This window comes from Vombatus ursinus, unplaced genomic scaffold (genome assembly GCF_900497805.2).
Source record: "Vombatus ursinus unplaced genomic scaffold, bare-nosed wombat genome assembly UNPS02013950.1, whole genome shotgun sequence".
In the NCBI taxonomy this organism is placed as follows: domain Eukaryota; kingdom Metazoa; phylum Chordata; class Mammalia; order Diprotodontia; family Vombatidae; genus Vombatus; species Vombatus ursinus.
In genome coordinates, this window is record NW_020953728.1 from 777,054 (window position 1) to 794,862 (window position 17,809).

General features: G+C 35.5%; 1 protein-coding gene across 1 annotated transcript in view; it reads left to right on the forward strand.

The window, feature by feature from the left end:
• SYT10 (synaptotagmin 10) overlaps nt 1-17,809 on the forward strand; it is a 99,106-nt gene that overhangs the window by 13,966 nt on the left and 67,331 nt on the right. Inside the window, exon 2 of the mRNA XM_027858986.1 lies at nt 7,458-7,806. Coding sequence (XP_027714787.1) covers nt 7,458-7,806 — 349 coding nt within the window. The remainder of the gene's footprint in view (nt 1-7,457; nt 7,807-17,809) is intronic.

Genomic DNA, 17,809 nt, shown 5'->3' on the forward strand with positions numbered 1-17,809 from the left:
TGTATCAATCACTGATCAGGCAACACACAAGACAAAGTCTGCATGACTAGAGGCGTGCCTATTTTACTTTTACCACTTGCTTTTTCTGACATTCTTCCCCTCTATTTTACCACCTTTTTTCTTGTTTTGACTTAGTTAAATTTTTACTATGCTCACTGCTCTAAACCTGGATCTTAGTGGGAGTTGTAGCTTGGCTTGACCAAAGCCCACCTCAGTGCCATTTTACTTCTGTGGTAGGAGCACCATCTGTTTTATATAGGTTAGGCTGTTTTTTGTTTTTGTTTTTGTTTTGTTAAGGGGCCAAGGAGGCCATTTTCTTCCTTCCTGCCTGGGGTGTGAAAGGGCTTAGCCCAAGGGGAATTGTAAGAAACTTCACCTTGCTTCTTGTTTCATGAAATGCTTGCCTGGATGTTTGCTTTCTTGATTCTGCAGGAAGAGTTGAGTAGTTTTATGTTAATCTTATATCCTTTTAAAGTGTATTATTTTAATTCTTAAGTAGTAATGTAGTTTTAAATTATATTTTGTGGTTCTGGTGTGCTTATTGTATTTTAAATCTTGAACCTGCTGGATTATCCTAATTTAGGCTTGTCCCATAACAGCCTCTCAACAAAAAATGGAAATTCAAGGAGAATGCAAAAAGGAAAAATAAGTAATGCCCATCAAGTCAGTTTGGGATTAAATAAGCTCAATTTGGGATTGTTCTGTCCATTTCTCTGAGGACCAGCACCATGATACATAAAAGTGGTAGGTTCTTACATTGAGAAATGGTACTAGAGATAGCAAGATAGATAAAAGAGGTGGAAGCTGTCTTATTACCATTAACTTTTTAATAAACCCCTATATTTTTCATGCCAGAAATTTTATTTTTGGTGGTACCTGGGTTTTAATGTTATGGTACATCATTTCTTACGTGTTCTGATGAAGGGCCAAAGCCCTTCATGAAGTTATGAGACTTGGGGGTGGCTAAATGGCTCAGTGGATAGAGCACTGGGCCTGGAGTCAGGAAGACCTGAGTTTAAATATGGCCTCATGCATTAACTAGCTGTGTGATCCTGGGCAAGTCACTTAACCTCTGTTTGTCTTAGTTTACTGGTGAAGGAAATGGTAGAACACTCCAGTATCTTTGCCAAGAAAACCCCATGGAAAGTATGATCCATGGAGTCATGAAGAGTTGGATACAATTGAACAACAACGATAATTGTGAAACTTTGCTTAGAGTGTACAAAAGCTATTAATCTGTTTCTGTAACCCTGCAACTACATAAACAAGCCATAGTAATTTCTTCTGTCCAAATTTTATGGTATGATTGTAGTTTAAATTTTTTGGTTGGAGAATTAGCTTCTGGGAGCCAAGATGGTGGAGTAAACAGTAAATTGCCTTAACTTTCCCATATTCACCCCAAACAACCATCAAATAATGCCCCAAAACAGTAGAACCAGTAAAAAGTCAAAGTGAAACAATCTTTTAACCTAAGAAACTTGGAAGATTGGCAAGAAAGGTCTGTCTCACTTGGGTAAAAGGGTAATGAAGACCAGGACAAGAAGCATCCCAGCAAGCCAGCAGTAAGACCCACCTTAGCAAATCAGTGGGAGATTCTGAGCCCCAGTGTGGTGGAGCAGGCAAACACCAAAATCAAGACCCCACACATACCTCATATATATATATATATATATATATATATATATATATATATATATATATGTATGTATATATATGTATATATATATGTATATGTATATATATGTGTGTGTGTGTATATATATATATATGTATGTATATATATGTATATGTATATGTATATATATATGTGTGTGTGTGTGTGTATATATATATATATATATATATGTATAGTGTAGCCAGGGGAATAGGCAGACTCCAACTCCAGGAACCATCACGTGCTTCACTGTAGTCCCTGGAAAACAGGCAATCTCCAGTAACCAGACCTCCATGTGCTTCAGTTTGGCCCTAGGGAAACACAGAAACACCTTTCTGGCCTCAGCACTATGACTCCAGCTTAGTACCAGGTAAGCTGCCAGACCCCATACGGCCTCCATAGCACCAGCCACCCTCCCCCATCACACCCCTTCAGTGCAGCACTAGACATCAGGGTTCCTTGTAGGCATCAGGGCAATATCAGTGCAGCACCAGGTAAACAGCCAGGACCTGCAGGGCACAAGAAACCTGAAACCGTGCCCCTTCCACCCCAGAACATAGCTCAAATTTAAAAGAAAGGAAAAAGGCAAAAAAGATGAGAAAAAAAAACAACAACAAAAGAATCTGACCATATAAAGTTATTGTGTTGATAGGGAAGATCAAGACACTGACTCAGAGGACCACAGTGTCAAAACACCTATGGGCAAAACCCCAAAGAAAAAGTAGGAACTGGACTCAAGCCCAGAAAGAACTCATGGAAGAGCTCAAAAAGGAGCTCAAAAATCGTATGAGAGAAGTAGAAGAAAAATTGGGAAAACAAATGAGAGTGATGCAAGAGAAATATGAAAAAAACAAGTCAACAGCTTGATGGGAGGAGAAAGATGGGCATTGCTTGAACCTTACTCGTATCAGTATGGGCTCAAAGGTGGAATCATATACACAATCAAATGAATATAGAAATCTATCTTACTGGACAAGAAAGTAGGAGGGGAGTAGATTAAGTAAAGGGAGTGGGGCTGACAAGAGAGGATAGATGGGGGAGGCAAATACTGTTGAGGAGGGAAAGTGTGAAAGAAGAGAGGATAAACAGGAGGAAAAATAGGATGTAGGGAAATACATAGTAGTCATAAATGTGAATGTGAATGAGATGAACTCTCTCATAAAATGAAAGAGGGTAGCAGAGTAGATAAAAAACCAGAATCTTACAATATGTGGTTTACAAGAAACACATTCAAAGCAATAAGGGGTTGGAGTAGAATCTATTATACTTCAGTTGAAGTAAAAAAAAAAGCAGGGGTAGCAATCCTGATCTCAGACAAAGCAAAAGCAAAAATAGGCCTAATTAAAAGAGATAAGGAAGAAAACTACATCTTGCTAAAGGGTACCATAGACAATGAAGTAATATCAATACTAAACATATGTGCACCAAGTGGTATAGCATCCAGATTCTTAAAGTAGAAGTTAAATGAGTCACAGGTTCATGATCAAACATATTAAATAGAAAATTTTGATTATATTAAATTTAAAAAGCTTTTGCACAAACAAAACCAATGCAACCAAGAGTAGAAGGAAAGCAGAAAACTGGAAAACAATCTTTACAGCAAGTGTCTCTGCTAAAGGCCTCATTTCTCAAATAAATAGGGAACTGAGTCAAATTTATAAGAATACAAGTCATTCCCCAATTGGTAAATTGTCAAAGGATCTGAACAGGCAGTTTTCAAATGAAGAAATCAAAACTGTCTATAGGCATATGAAGAAGTGCTCTAAATCACTTTTGATTAGAGAAATGCAAACTAAAACAACTCTGAGGTACCACCTCACACTTATCAGATTTGCTAATATGACAGAAAAGAAAAGTGATAAATGCTGGTGGAGATGTGGGAAAATTAGGACACTGATGTGCTTCTGGTGGAGTTGCAAACTGATCCAACCATTCTGGAGAGTAATTTAAAACTATGCCCAAAGGACAACCAAACTATGCATACCTTTGATGCAGTAATACCACTACTAGGTCTATATCCCAAAGAGATCATTAAAAAGGGAAAAGGACCTACATGTACAAAAATATTTATAGTAGTCCTTTTCCTGGTTGCAAACTATTGGAAATTGAGGGGATGCCCATAAATTGAAAGATGGCTGAACAAGCCATGGTATATGAATGTAATGTAACATATTGTGCAATAAGAAATGATGAACAGGCAGATTTTGGAAAAACCTGGAAAGACTTGTTTCAATTGATATAAAGTGAAATGAGCAGAACCAGCAAAACATTGTACACAGTATCTGCAACATTGTGTGATGATCAACTATGAATGACTCAGCTCATCTCAGCAGCAAAATGATCCAGGACAAGTACAAAGGACTCATGGATGAAAATGCTATCCATATCCAGATAAAGTACAATCAAAGCATACTTTTTTCACTTACTTCATTCTTTTTTGTGACTTTTTTTCCTTTTGATCTCTTTCTTCTTTCACAACTGTGACTAATATGGAAATATGTTTTACCCAATAATACATGTATAACCTATATCAAATTGCCATGGAAGAGGGCACAGGAGAGAGGGAGGGAGAAAAATTTGGAACTCAAAATCTTGTAAAGATGAATGCTAAAAATTATCTTGACATATAATTGGGGAAAATACTATTAATAAAATTTGTTTAACTCTGTCTTTTTGTGGGTTCTGTTGCTCTAGAATTTGTTTAGAGCCACTTTTACAAGTATTTGGAGGGGTTTGGGGGAGAGCTCAATCAAGTCACCACTTTTACTCAGCCATCTTGGCCCTGATCCTATCCTTAGACTCTTTAAATCCAGTTTCGGTTTTTTCTTTCTTAGAAATGTTAGTTCTGGAAGGTTTCCATCCACATCAAAAATTTGTTGATCAGAGTGCCCAACTTCTTTGATTATTTTCTTCATAATGTTAGGATATTTAGCTCTCACATCCTCATCTTCACTGGCCACCTCTATATGCAATTGAACTCAATTTTTAAAGCAGTTGGAACAACCAAAATATGTCATAAAAGCTACTTCACTAGCCACTTTATTTCCATTTTTTGTTACTGCCTCAAATAAACTTAAAGCTGTTGTCTCAATGATTGCTCTGAGAAGAATGAGTTTGATTACAATCTTCAATCCATAGAGTTAAAAGATGTTCCATTTCTATCACTGTATCATTTTTATTCCTTGGTCTGGTTTGCAAACCATAAAAGATGATACCACATTGACATCTGATTTTGACTCTGTGTGTTTATGATATTCTGTACCATCAATTCAGACATTTCAAAATCTCGTGCTATTTTAGTTACTTTGGTCATATTCATACTCTTTAATTTCATCTAATTTTTGTTCTGTTGTAATAACAAGCCTCTTCTCTTTTTTTGTCCTGGTAGTGTTTCCATCTAAAATATTCTTCCTTTTATCCATCTTGTTAAGGACTCTTAAAAATTTACATACCTATTGGTAATATAGTATGTATCAGCACATCACATACACACTTGATGGTGTACACTGACAATGTAATGGCATGTTAAAGCCCTCAACTAGCTTGCATGTATCACATTAATAAAATTTTGGCTCGAATTAAATGTGGCTTGGTATTATTTTATAATTTTTATGAAATTGAATTTTGCATTATTCAGACTTTATGACCTAGCTCTGTATGAATGTATTGCAATATCATTGTACACTAAGAAATGATGAAAGGGACAGATTCAGAGAAACATGAAACTGATGTAGAACTAGAGTAAAAATCAACAGCAAAATTTATACAATTCCTACAATATTATAAAGGAAAATAACTTAAAAAGACCAAAGTCATGACTCCAGAAGACTGCTTCCAATCTCTTGGCAGATTAACTGGAGGTGCAAAATGAGACATACATTTTCAGACATAGCCAATGCGTGGACTTGTTTTACATTGTTATACTTTGTTACAAGAGAGGTAATTTTATTATTTTCTGTGGGAGGGTTATGTGTGGGTTTGGGAGGAAGGAGCTGTGAGAGTGATACTAACAAAAAAAGAGAAGAAAGGGAAGAGAGTGAATGAAAAATGCATGGAGCATAAGACAAAATTCATAAGGGTTGAATTTAATTTATACAAAAAGTGCCACTGAGCATCTTTGTGTATATGCTTATTTTTTTCCTCTTTCTTTGATCTTTTTGAGTCAAAGGATAGGTACAATTCCATGACTTTTTGAGTACAATTTCAAATTGATATCCAGATTTCCAGAGTGACTGTACAAATCAATTCAAAGCTCTGTAACAATTCATTAACATTCCTGTTCTCCCATCAGTTTCCCTTACCAACAATTATCTTTTTTGCCAATCTGATAAGTATAAGATAGAACATCAGAGTTTTAATTTGTATCTGTCTTATTCATGATTTGGAGCATTTTTATATTGTTAGTAAATTTCATTTCTTCTTTGAGAGATACTTTTTTCTTTCTTTTTTTTTTCCATTGAAGGCATTAGCAGCTGGGGACATAAGGAAAAGCTTCATGCAAAAGCTAGTGCTTGAGCGGAGTTTTGAAAGAAATAAGGAATTCTAAGAGGCAGAGGTGCCTCTTACAATTAAGAGGTCATTGATAATTTTGGAGAAAGCAGTTTCAAGTGAGTGAAGAGGTTGGAAGCCAGATAACAAAACGTTAAGTGAATGTAGAGAAAATGGAGACAGCTAGTATAGACAAATGTTTTAAGAGTTTGGCTAAGAAAAAGCTAGGAAGATAGCTTGAGGGGATGGTAGACCCTAGAGAGGTGTTGTTTTTTTTCTTCCAGGATGTGGGGAATTTGGGCATGCTTGTAGGTGGGAGAGAAGGAGCCTATATAGGGAAAGAGGATGATTTTGGGCCAGTTGTAGTACATAAGAAAATACATTTCTGGAGTTACCCAAAAGGGCCTGTAGAGTTCTAAAATAGAGTGCACACAACACAATATCTATTTTTTATAATGGTAAAATTCCCACTTAGAGTCTAGGGGACAATTCATATTAGTATTTAATATTTACCTTCTTAACGCAAGTATGTTTCAATTGGAGACTTTTAAGGATCACTCAGGCATAGCTTTTGCAGATGACCATTTGCTAATGAACCTGGTCAGTCATCAACCTTTAACTGTTCACATTTTAGAATGGATTTGTGATATATTTAGAAATTATGTTTATGTATCCTATGATTGTGTGTTCAAGACATTCCCTCTCTATAACAAAGTTTTTCTAATAGTCTTTTAAAAAAATTAAAAAGGCAAAATGGATAATTTTCTGCTTTCAATGACTATTTGAAAACCATGTGGCTTTTTTTTTTAAGTCAGCTACAATGTAGTGGATAGAGTGGATAGAGCTACAATGGATAGAGCTCTGGGCTTGGAGTCAGGAAGACCTGACTTCAAATTTGACCTCAGACACTTAGTAATTATGTGATCCTGGGCAAGTCACTTAACTTTTTTTTTGCCCCAATTTCCTTCAACTATAAAATGGAGATAATAATAACATTTACTTCCATGGTTGTGAGGATCAAATGAGATAATATTTGTCTAAGTGCTTAACACAGTACCTGGCCTATAGTGGGTAGTTTATAAATGCTTATTCTCTCCCATGTATGTAAAATGCTTTCCAAACTTTAAAGTGCTAAAGTGGTAGATAGTCAGAATAAATGTATGTTAAGAGAGGCATTAAAGGAGGAATGAATTCTCTTTAAAATAGCATTATTTCAAAGTCTCTTCTCTTTTTCACAGTGCCTGACATATAATAGATGTTAAATAAATGTTTATTGATCAATTCCTATGAGTTAATTTTTTGTTTTTGTTTACAGATATTTCTGTCAGTCTTTTAGCTGTGATAGTCAGCTTTTGTGGACTTGCATTGCTGGTGGGTTCACTCTTTGTCTTCTGGAAACTCTGTTGGCCACATTGGAGAAGCAAACCTCTTACTTCCAATGTCAGTACCCTGCCACAGAGCATCTCAAGTATTCCAGTCTCTGAGGTTGAGGAAAAAGAAGAAAAAAAAGAAAATGAGAAGCCATCTCCCCAAATTGAGCCTGCGATGAAAATCAGCCATACTTCCCCAGATATACCCACCGAAGTACAGAATGCTTTGAAAGAACATCTCATTAAACATAAACATGTCCAGAGACAGACCACTGAGCCCACATCTTCATCTAGGTAAGGAAAATCCAAAAACATAACTATTTTAATAGTAATTTTTAAGAGTTTCTCCAAAGGACAGAGTTGGGGTAAAGAGGGCAAAGAAGGACAAACAGATGGGAAATGAGAAAGATCAACTCAAAATATGGAACAAACGCTCAGAGACAAGGGTAGAAAGAAAGAATATAGTAGGTATGACAATTCTCAAGGAGAGAGAAGTACAACAAGAGAAGGGAAATGATGAGGGGATGAAAGGACAGTGATAGAAAAAGATAATAATAGCGGACATGTAGTACTTTAAGAATTACAAAGCAATTTGTATACATTATCTGATTTGAGTCCTAGAAAAAGCTTATGAGGTAGATACTAATGTTAATCATTATCTACATTTTACAGATGGGTAAATTTAGATACAGAGAGGTTAAGTAAATTTGCTTGTGATCATTCAGCTAATAAGTCATAGGCAGTATTTGACCTCAGGTCTTTCTGACTCCAAGTCTAGCAGTATTTTAGCTTTTCTTTCCAGTGTAACATTGTCACACTACTATTGGACCCAGAAGAGTTGGAGTGCTTGTCCTCTGCCTTACTTGAGTAGCCTAGATCAGGACCCACTAACACAGACTGGATTCAGGGAGACTGGCCTCTAAGGAAAGGGTCAGATTCTTTTTGTCTGTCTTCTTATGCCTCACAAGACTTAAAGCTTCAGTTTGTCTCACTTCTGGGGACTCTCTAAAACAGAAGAATATAAAGGTATTTACTGTATAATAAAAACCAGGTATAGCATAGCTATTTATTTCCTCCACACAAAATAAATACCTAACACAAAAAGACTCGCTAGTACTGACTGACAAAGATTTAACAAGCAACAGTAACATAATAACTCTTATGTATGCCTGAAAGGTTAATGTTTACAATGTTAAACATGAAGCATTTTTCAAGACTACTAAATAAGCATTTCAACTCGGCATCAGTTCCGCGTGGTCTCCCTCATCATCTATGTCTTCTGAAAAGCCATGGCAAGAGTTGGATCCTCCTTGTTGTCAGTGGCCATTTTTTAGTCCAGAAAGCAGCATAGCAGATATAGCTTGTGTTTTCCATAGTGGAGCCAGTGCCAACTGAGGGACCCCTCATCTTTCAACTTCTAGAATTTCTAAGGTTGGCTCCAAGGATAGAAATGTCCATCCCACGATAAAAATTCAGTCACGTGTGATCAGAAAAGAAATTAAAAGCAGAAGCAGAAGAGAGTTTTAAGATCCAGTCCCAATCTCATCTAGGTCAGCTCTTCTTCTGGCTGCAATATCTAAATAGTTTGCTGTATTTGAGAGAGGGAGGGAAAGGAAGATGGAGAGAGACAGAGAGGGAGAGAAATCATTCTTTTAAACTTTACTTAATGGAGAATGAATGGCTTTTGCTGGTTCAGTGTCCTTTAATACAGTTTATAATTCTTAATTAATAAATTTTGGTGTAGTCCTGGGAGGGAGGCAAAGAAGGAAGAAGGTACCATCAGATTTTGTCATGTCACCCCAAAATGCCAAGAATGAGCACATGTGGCCCTGGAAGAGGCCAGGATGCAGGCTCATCATTTCATGGGTAGTGTCCCAGCCACAATCTGTGTCATCAGAAGTGGCCAGGACCCAAGCCTATCCCCATACATGAAGATATCTTCATGAGGTAGGCACTGTTAAAACTCCTCAAAAAGGTTATTGTAATTTAAATTGACCATTTGGACCTATTACATAGCATACTTTGAAATATTATTTAGTGGTGCTGATACCTAAACCAGGAGGAAAATTATAGAAAACCAGGAAAAGAAAATTATAGACCAATTTCACTAATGATGATTGATGCAAAAATTTTATTTTTTTATTTTTTATTTTAAAAAATTTTAAATTTATTCATTTTTAGTTTTCAACATTCACTTCCATAAGATTTTGAGTTCCAAATTTTCTTCCCATCTTTCCCCTCCCCCCATCCCAAAACAGCATGCAATTTAATATAGGCTCTAAATATACATTCATATTAAACTTATTTTCACATTAGTCATGTTGTAAAGAAGAATTAGAACCAATGGGAGAAACCACAAGAAAGAAGAAACAAAAAAAAGAAAAAAAGAAAAAAAGACAGAGAGAACAAATAATATGCTTCGATCTGCATTCAGGCTCCATAGTTCTTTTTCTGGATGTGGACAGCATTTTCCATCATGAGTCTTTTGGAGTTGTCTTAGATTCTTGATGCAAAAATTTTAAATAAAATATTAGCAAAGAGATTACAGCAATTTGTCACCAAGATAATAAACTATGACCAGGTGGTCATATACCAGAAATGCAGGACTGGTCCAATATTAGGAAAACTATCAGCATAATTGACTATGTCAATAATAAAACTAACAGAAATCACATGATTATTTCAGTAGACACTGAAAAGGCTTTTTGACAAAATATAGCACCCATTCCTATTAAAAATGCTAGAGAACATAGGAATAAATGGAGTTTTCCTTAAAATGATAAGTGGTATCTATCTAAAACCATCAGTGCACATTATATATAATTGGAAAAAACTAGGAGTTTTCTCAAAAAGATCAGTGATGAAACAAGGATGCCTGCCCATTATCACCACTATTATTCAATAGTGGTATTCAATAGTACTAGAAATGTTAGCTTTAGCAATAAGAGAAAAATAAGAAATTGAAAGAATTAGACTAGGCAATGAGGAAACAGGTCAGGTACACAAGACACAGCATTAAATGACTATAGTAATCTACTATTTGATAAAACCAAAGATAAGAACTTCTGGGATAAGAACTCAACTATTTGACAAAAACTTGGAAAATAAGGCAAAAATTAGGCATAGACTAACATCTCATACTATATACCCAAATAAGGTCAAAATGGGTACATGATTTAGACATAAAGGGTAATACCATAAACAAATTAGGAGAGCAAGGAATAGTTTAACTGTCAGATCTATGGAGAAGGGAAGAATTTATGACCAAACGAGATAGAGAACATTATGAAATACAAAATGGATAATTTTGATTACATTAAATTAAAAAGGTTTTGCACAAACAATGCCAATGCAACCAAGATTAGAGGGGAAGCAGAAAGCTGGGAAACAATTTTATAGCCAGTGTTTCTGCCAAAGGCCTCATTTCTCAAAAATATAGCAAATAGAGTCAAATTTATAAGAATACAAGTCATTCCTCAATTGCTAAATGGTCAAAGGATATGGATAGGTGGTTTTCAGATGAAGAAATAAAAGCTATCTATAGTCATATGAAAAAATGTTCCAAATCACTATTGATTAGAGAAATGCAAATTAAAATAACTCAGACACCATCTCACATCTGTCAGAGTAGCTAATATGACAGAAAAGGAAAATGATAAATGTTGGAGAAGATGTAGGAAAATTAGAATACTAATGCATTGCTGATGGAGTTGTGAACAGATCCAGCCATTCTGGAGAGCAATTTAGAACTATGCCCAAAGGACTATAAAACAGCATACTCTTTGATCCAGCAATACCACTACTATGTCTGTACCACAAAGAGATCATAAAAAAGGGGAAAGGACCCACACATACAAAAATATTTATAGCAGCTTTTTTTGTGGTGACAAACAACTGGAAATCAAGGGAATGCCCATCAGTTGGGGAATGGCTGAATAAGCTGTGGTATATGAATATAATGTAATACTATTGTGCTATAAGAAATGATTAACAGGCAGATTTCAGAAAATCCTGGAAAGGCTTACAGAAACTGATCCTGAGTGAAGTGAGCAGAACCAGGAGACCATTGTACACAGTAACAACAACATTGTGTGATGACCAGCTATGATAGACTTAGCTCTTTTCAGCAGTACAATGATCCAAGACAATTCCAAAAGACTCATGATGGAAAATGCTATCCACATCCAGACAAAGAACTATGGAGTCTGAACGCAGATTGACACATACTATTTTTATTTTTTCTTTGTCATGCTTTTCCCCTTGTGTTCTAATACTTCTTTTACAACATGACTAATGTAGAACTATGTTTAACATGATTTTACATGTATAACTTATATCAGTTTGTTTGCTACCTTGGGGAGAAAGGGAGGGAGGAAAAAATTCGGAACTCAAAAGCTTATAAAAGTGAATGTTAAAAACTATCTTAACATGTAATTGAAAAAACAAAATACCATTAAGTGGGGAAAATATTAATTAGCTGATTAACCTGAGATAGATATTTTGGAGCATATGAGGCATTGTACTCTCCCTTCTCTGGGATTCAACTATTCTAATCCTTAAATTTCTGGGGAATAATTTTTAATGGAAAGCATTGTGTAGTAGAAAGGATACTGGACTTAATGAAAAGAAAATCTGGGTTCAAATCCCCACTGTGTTACTTATTTGCTATGGGATTTAAGGTGTATCATAATTTCTATGAGACCCAGTTTCTTTAAAATAGTGGCAATAGTCCCTATTGTATTTATTTCATAGAGCTATTATTAGGCTCAAGTGAGGGCATGTGTAAAGTGCATTAAGTGTTATAAAGATTAAATGCTATGATAAATCAGCCTATTCAATGGAAATTTTTTAAGGAATATTTTATTTCATTAAGTACTTCCCAATTGCAAGTCAAAATATTTTAACAATAATTTTTTAAAAAATTTTGAGTTTCAAATTCTCTCCTTCCCTCCCATGTCCTGCTTGAGAAGGCAAGCAATTTGATATTGATTATACACATGAAGTCATGCAAAACTTAGTCCATATTAACCATATTGCAAAATAAAACAGACAAAAAAAATCACAAGAAAAATAAAGTAAAAAAAGTACTCTTTAATCTGAATTCAGAGTTTATTGGTTCTCTCTCTCCACATGGATAGCATTTTTCATTATGGGTCCTTTGGAATTGTCTTGGATCATTGTCTTGATCAGAGTAGCTAACTCTTTCGTAGTTGATCATCATTACAGTATTGCAGTTATGATGTACCAGGTTCTCCCGGTTCTGCTCATTTCACTTTGCATCAGTTCATATAAATTTTCCCAGGTTTTTCTGAAACTGTCCTGCTCACCATTTCTTATAGAACAATTTTATTCCATCACAATCATGCCACAACTTGTTTAGCCATTCCCCAATTGATGGACATCCTCTCAGTTTTCAATTGTTTGCCACCACCAAAAGAACTACTATAAATATTTTTCTACAAATAAGTTCTCTTCCCTTTTCTTTGGGATGTAGACCTAGTAGTGTTATTGGTGTGTCAAAAAGTATGCATAGTTTTATAGTCCTTTGGGTAGAGTTCCAAATTATTTTCCAGAATGGTTGGACTAGTTCACAACTCCACTAACAATGCATTATTGTACCAATTTTTCCACATTCCCTCCAATGTTTGTCATTTTCCTTTCCTGTCATGTTAGCCAATCTGATAGGTGTGAGGTAGTATCTCAGAATTGGTTTAATTTGCAATTCTGTAATCAGTAGTAATTTAGAGCATTTGTTCATGTGTCTATTGATGGCTTTGATTTCTCTTTCTGCCTGTTTAACTGCCTGTTCATATCCTTTGATCATTTATCAACTGGGGAATGGCTTTTCTTTTTTTTATAAATTTAGCTCAGTATCTTATATATTTGAGAAATGATTCCTTTATCAGAGAAACTTACTGTAAATTTTCCCCCCAATTTCCTGCTTTCATTTTTGGCTGTATTGGTTTTGTTTGTGCAAAAGCTTTTTAATTTCATGTAAATCAAAATGATCTATTTTTCTTTCCATGATCTTCTCGATCTCTTGTTTAGTTATAGATTCTTCCCTTATCAATAAATCTGACAGACATATTTTTCCTTGCTTCTCTAATTTACTTATGAGATCACCCTTTATTTCTAAATCATTTATGCATTTTGACCTTATCTTGGTGCAAAAAGCTGGTGTGTGCCTAGTTTCTGCCAAACTGCTTTCCAGCTTTCCCAGCAATTTTTGTCAAATGGTGAATTCTTACCCCAATAGCTTGAATCTTTGGGTTTATCAGATTACTATGATCCTCTACTACTATGTATTCTGTACCTAGTCAGTTCCACTGATTCATCACTCTATTTCTTAGCCAGTACCAGATTGTTTTGTAATATAGTTTGACATTTGGTATTGTTTAGTCTGCCTTCCTTCATATTTTTTTCATTGATTCCCTCGATAATCTTGATTTTTTGTTCTTCCGGGTGAATTTTGCTATAATTTTTCTAGCTCCATAAAATAATTCTTTGGTAGTTTAATTGGTATGGCAGAGAATAAGTAAATTAACTAGGTAGAATTGGCATTTTTATTATATTGGCTCAACTTATCCATGAGCAATTAATATTTCTCTTGGTTTAGATGTCTTTATTTGTCTGAAAAGTGTTTTGTCATTGTGTTCATATAATCCCTAGGTTTGTCTTGGCAAGTAGACTCCCAAGTATTTTATATTGTCTGAAGTTATTTTCAATGGAATTTCTGTTTCTCTTCTTGCTTTGTTTTGTTGGTAATATACAGAAATACTGATGATTTATGTGAGTACATGTTATATCCTTTACATATACATCCTATACATGTTATATCCTAACAACTTTGATGAAGTGGTTAATTGTTTCAACTAGGTTTTTAGTTGATTCTCTAGGTTCTCTAAGTATATTATATTATCTGCAAAGAGTGATAGTTTTGTTTCCTCATTGCCTGTTCTAATTCCTTGCATTTATTTTTCTTCTCTTACTGCTGTAGTTAGCATTTCTAGTGCAATATTGAATAATAGTGATGAAAGTGGACATCCTTGATTTATCCCTGATCTTATTGGGAAGGCTTCAAATTTATCTGTATTACAGATAATGCTTGCTCTTGATTTTAGATAGATGTTACTTATCATTTTAAGAAAAACTCCATTTATTTCTATGCTCTCTAGTGTTTTAATCGGAATGTGTTATATTTTGTCAGAGGCTTTTTCTGCATTTATTAATAAAATCATATGATATTTGTTGTTTTTGTTATTGATATGGTCAACTATACAGATACTTTTCCTAATATTGAACCAGCCCTGTATTCCTGGTATCCCCTGTCATCATAGTGTATGATCTTTGTGATGTATTGTTGTAATCTTTTTGCAAGCATTTTATTTAAAATTTTGCATCAATATTCATTAAGGAAATTGTGCTATAGTTTTATTTCTCTGTTTTTGCTCTCCTTGGTATAGGAGGCATAAAAGGAATTTGATAGGACTTCTTCTTTACCTATGTTTTTTTTTAATAGTTAATACTATTGGGATTAATTGTTCCTTAAATGTTTGGTAGAATTCACTTGTAAATCTACCTTGTCCAGAGAATTTTTCTTGGGGAGCTCATTTATGCTTGTTCAAATTCTTTTCCTAAGAAAGAGCTATTTAAGTATTACATTTCCTCTTCTGTTAATCTGGGCACTTCATATTTTTGTAAATATTCATCCATCTCAGTTAGATTGTCAACTTTAGTGGCATAATTGGGCAAAATTACTCTAAATAATTGCTTTAATTTATCTTCATTGGTGGTACATTCACCATTTTGTATTTTTTATATTGGTAATCTGGTTTTCTTCTCTCTTTTTTAAAATCAAATTAACCAATGGTTTTTCATAAAACCAGATCTTAGTTTTATTGATTAGTTCAATGGTTTTTTTGTTTTGTTTTGTTTTGCTTTTTACTTTAAGGTGGTAGATGTAATGCTCTCCCTCAGTTCTACTACTGACCTCCTTGGCTCCCTTTAAGTCCCAACTAAAATCTCACCTCCTACAGGAAGGCTTCTCCAACCCCTCTTCTTTCCCTCTGTTAATTATTTCCCATTTAAAGCTAGTAAGTGTCTGAGGCCAGATTTGAACTCAGAAAGAGTCTTCCTGACTCCAGGCCCTACACTCTATCCACTGTGCCACCTAGCTGCGCCTTGTATTTCTTAACCAGTACCAAGTCATTTGCTGTATTTCTTAACTAGTGCCAAAATCATTTTGATAATTGTTGCTTTGTAGTATAATTTGAAATATAGTACTGCTAAAACTCCTTTACTTTCACTTTTGTTAGTTATTTCTATGATCTTCTCTGGGCAACCCTGTGCTGCTAGAGGAGTTCTATTCTGGGCCTGGGACCACCTGAGTCCATAAACAATTGTAGGAGATTATACTATTAGGGCAGCCTTGTTCACAAGCCCTTGGAACTGAGTCTGAGATCCTGACCCACCCTTGTTACACAGTTCTTGCCCTGGTTACTTTCCTGTTGGTCAAATTTGTGAATCTTGAACTGGCATAAAGATCCATTGTGGTGTCTCCTTAGATTTCCTATTCACTCACTACTCAGTACTCAATCTTCTTATTTGTTAAAATAATTTGGGGGGAGACTCATGATAGAAAATGCTATTCATATCCAGAGAAAGAACCATGGAATCTGAATGCATATCAAAGCATACTATTTCTACTTTTTTTTTTTTTGTTTTTTGTTTCTTGGTTTTCCCCTTTTTGTTCTGTTTCTTCTTTCACAACAAGACTAATATGGAAATATGTTTAATGTGATTGCGCATGTGTAACCTATTATCAGATTGCTTGCCATCTTGGGGTGGGAAAGGGAGGAGAAAGGGAGAAAAATTTGGAACTCAAAATCTTATTAAAAATGAATGTTGAAAACTATCTTTACAGGTAATTGGAAAAAATAAAATATTATTTACAAAAAAAATAGTTTAGGGGGAAGCTAAACTATACTTTTTCCTTCTGTTCTGCTATCTTGGTCTCTCTGAGTTGTCTTCTAGTTCTAGATTTATGATCCTGTCATTCTATGAACCCCAAAGGATCAACTGTTAGTGAGTGATGGTAGTAGGAATGAGGCCTGGAGATAACAGGGGGTGCTGAAAAGCATATGAACTTCTCTTTGTTGGGTGATGTGAGAAAATATTCATCTAGTTCACTTTGTGGCTAAAGATGTGGTGTCTTCTGAGGGGAGAGGGAAAAACAGGTTTCCATGAAGTAAAAATGGAAGAAGTGAGAGAGGATGAGATATAATGGAAAAGAAAAAAAGTCAATAATATAATAGACATATCAGAAAGCATGTGGAAGGGGAGGTCAGACTAGGGATAGAACCAGGAGATGAAGTGAATGTAGGTAAGGAAATGAGGAGTAGAAGTTTTTCACTCCCTAGCCTCTGAATCTGAATCATGGGGATTTAGCGAGGAAGAAGAGGTGAGAGTTTTCTAGCAGAAGACAGTGTCGGGAAATTTCTATAGCCGTCTCAGGAAGCATTGGTGACTGTGCTTCTAGGCCTGAGCTTGGATATTGATTTTTTTTTTCTCTTCCTGAAGGAGATTCAGGGCTCTGGTCATCGGCCAGTCCAGGTGGCCAAATGGCAAGAAGACCTCAACAACCAACTCAACAACTTCAATCAACTCCCTTAGTGTTAGGGACCTCAGCAGTTATGGAGGACTGATTTCCATACTCTCCCTTGTTCCTGGGCCCAGTCATTTACTTAGATATTCCACCTCCTGAGTTAAGGGGAGATTATGGTCTTGGGCCTTGATGGTCAGGTCATCTGGGGGGAAGAGCCAATCCAGATGACCCAATGGTGACAGGGAAAAAGTATATTCCACAGCTCTGGAGTTTGTGGAGGGATAAGGAAAGAAGACTGGACAAGTAGGGATGATAGGGCATCTATGCATAGTAGTTGGCCGTTGCCATTCCCCCTCCAAGTGGCTCATCATCATCGTCAGCTTGTAGGCAGAATTCAGTTGCTCTTTGGCTAGCTGCTAGGCCTCTTTGAGCTCTAAGTTGGGGGGGGGGAGGGAGGAAGGAGAGATCTACTCCATGTATTTTGCTCTGGGTTGTCAGGCTTTCTCATTGTGATTTGATTCAGGTCACCTGCATAGAGTTTGAAACCATGTGAATCAATAAAATTGCAAAAGGAAGAAAGTGTAGAGAGAAAAGAAAAACCAAGTTAACTTTGTAATAACACCAAATGAGATGTTTATTTCAGTGTTACAAATTTTTTAAAGTAACTAAAATTATATTCCTCTCGTCACTAAC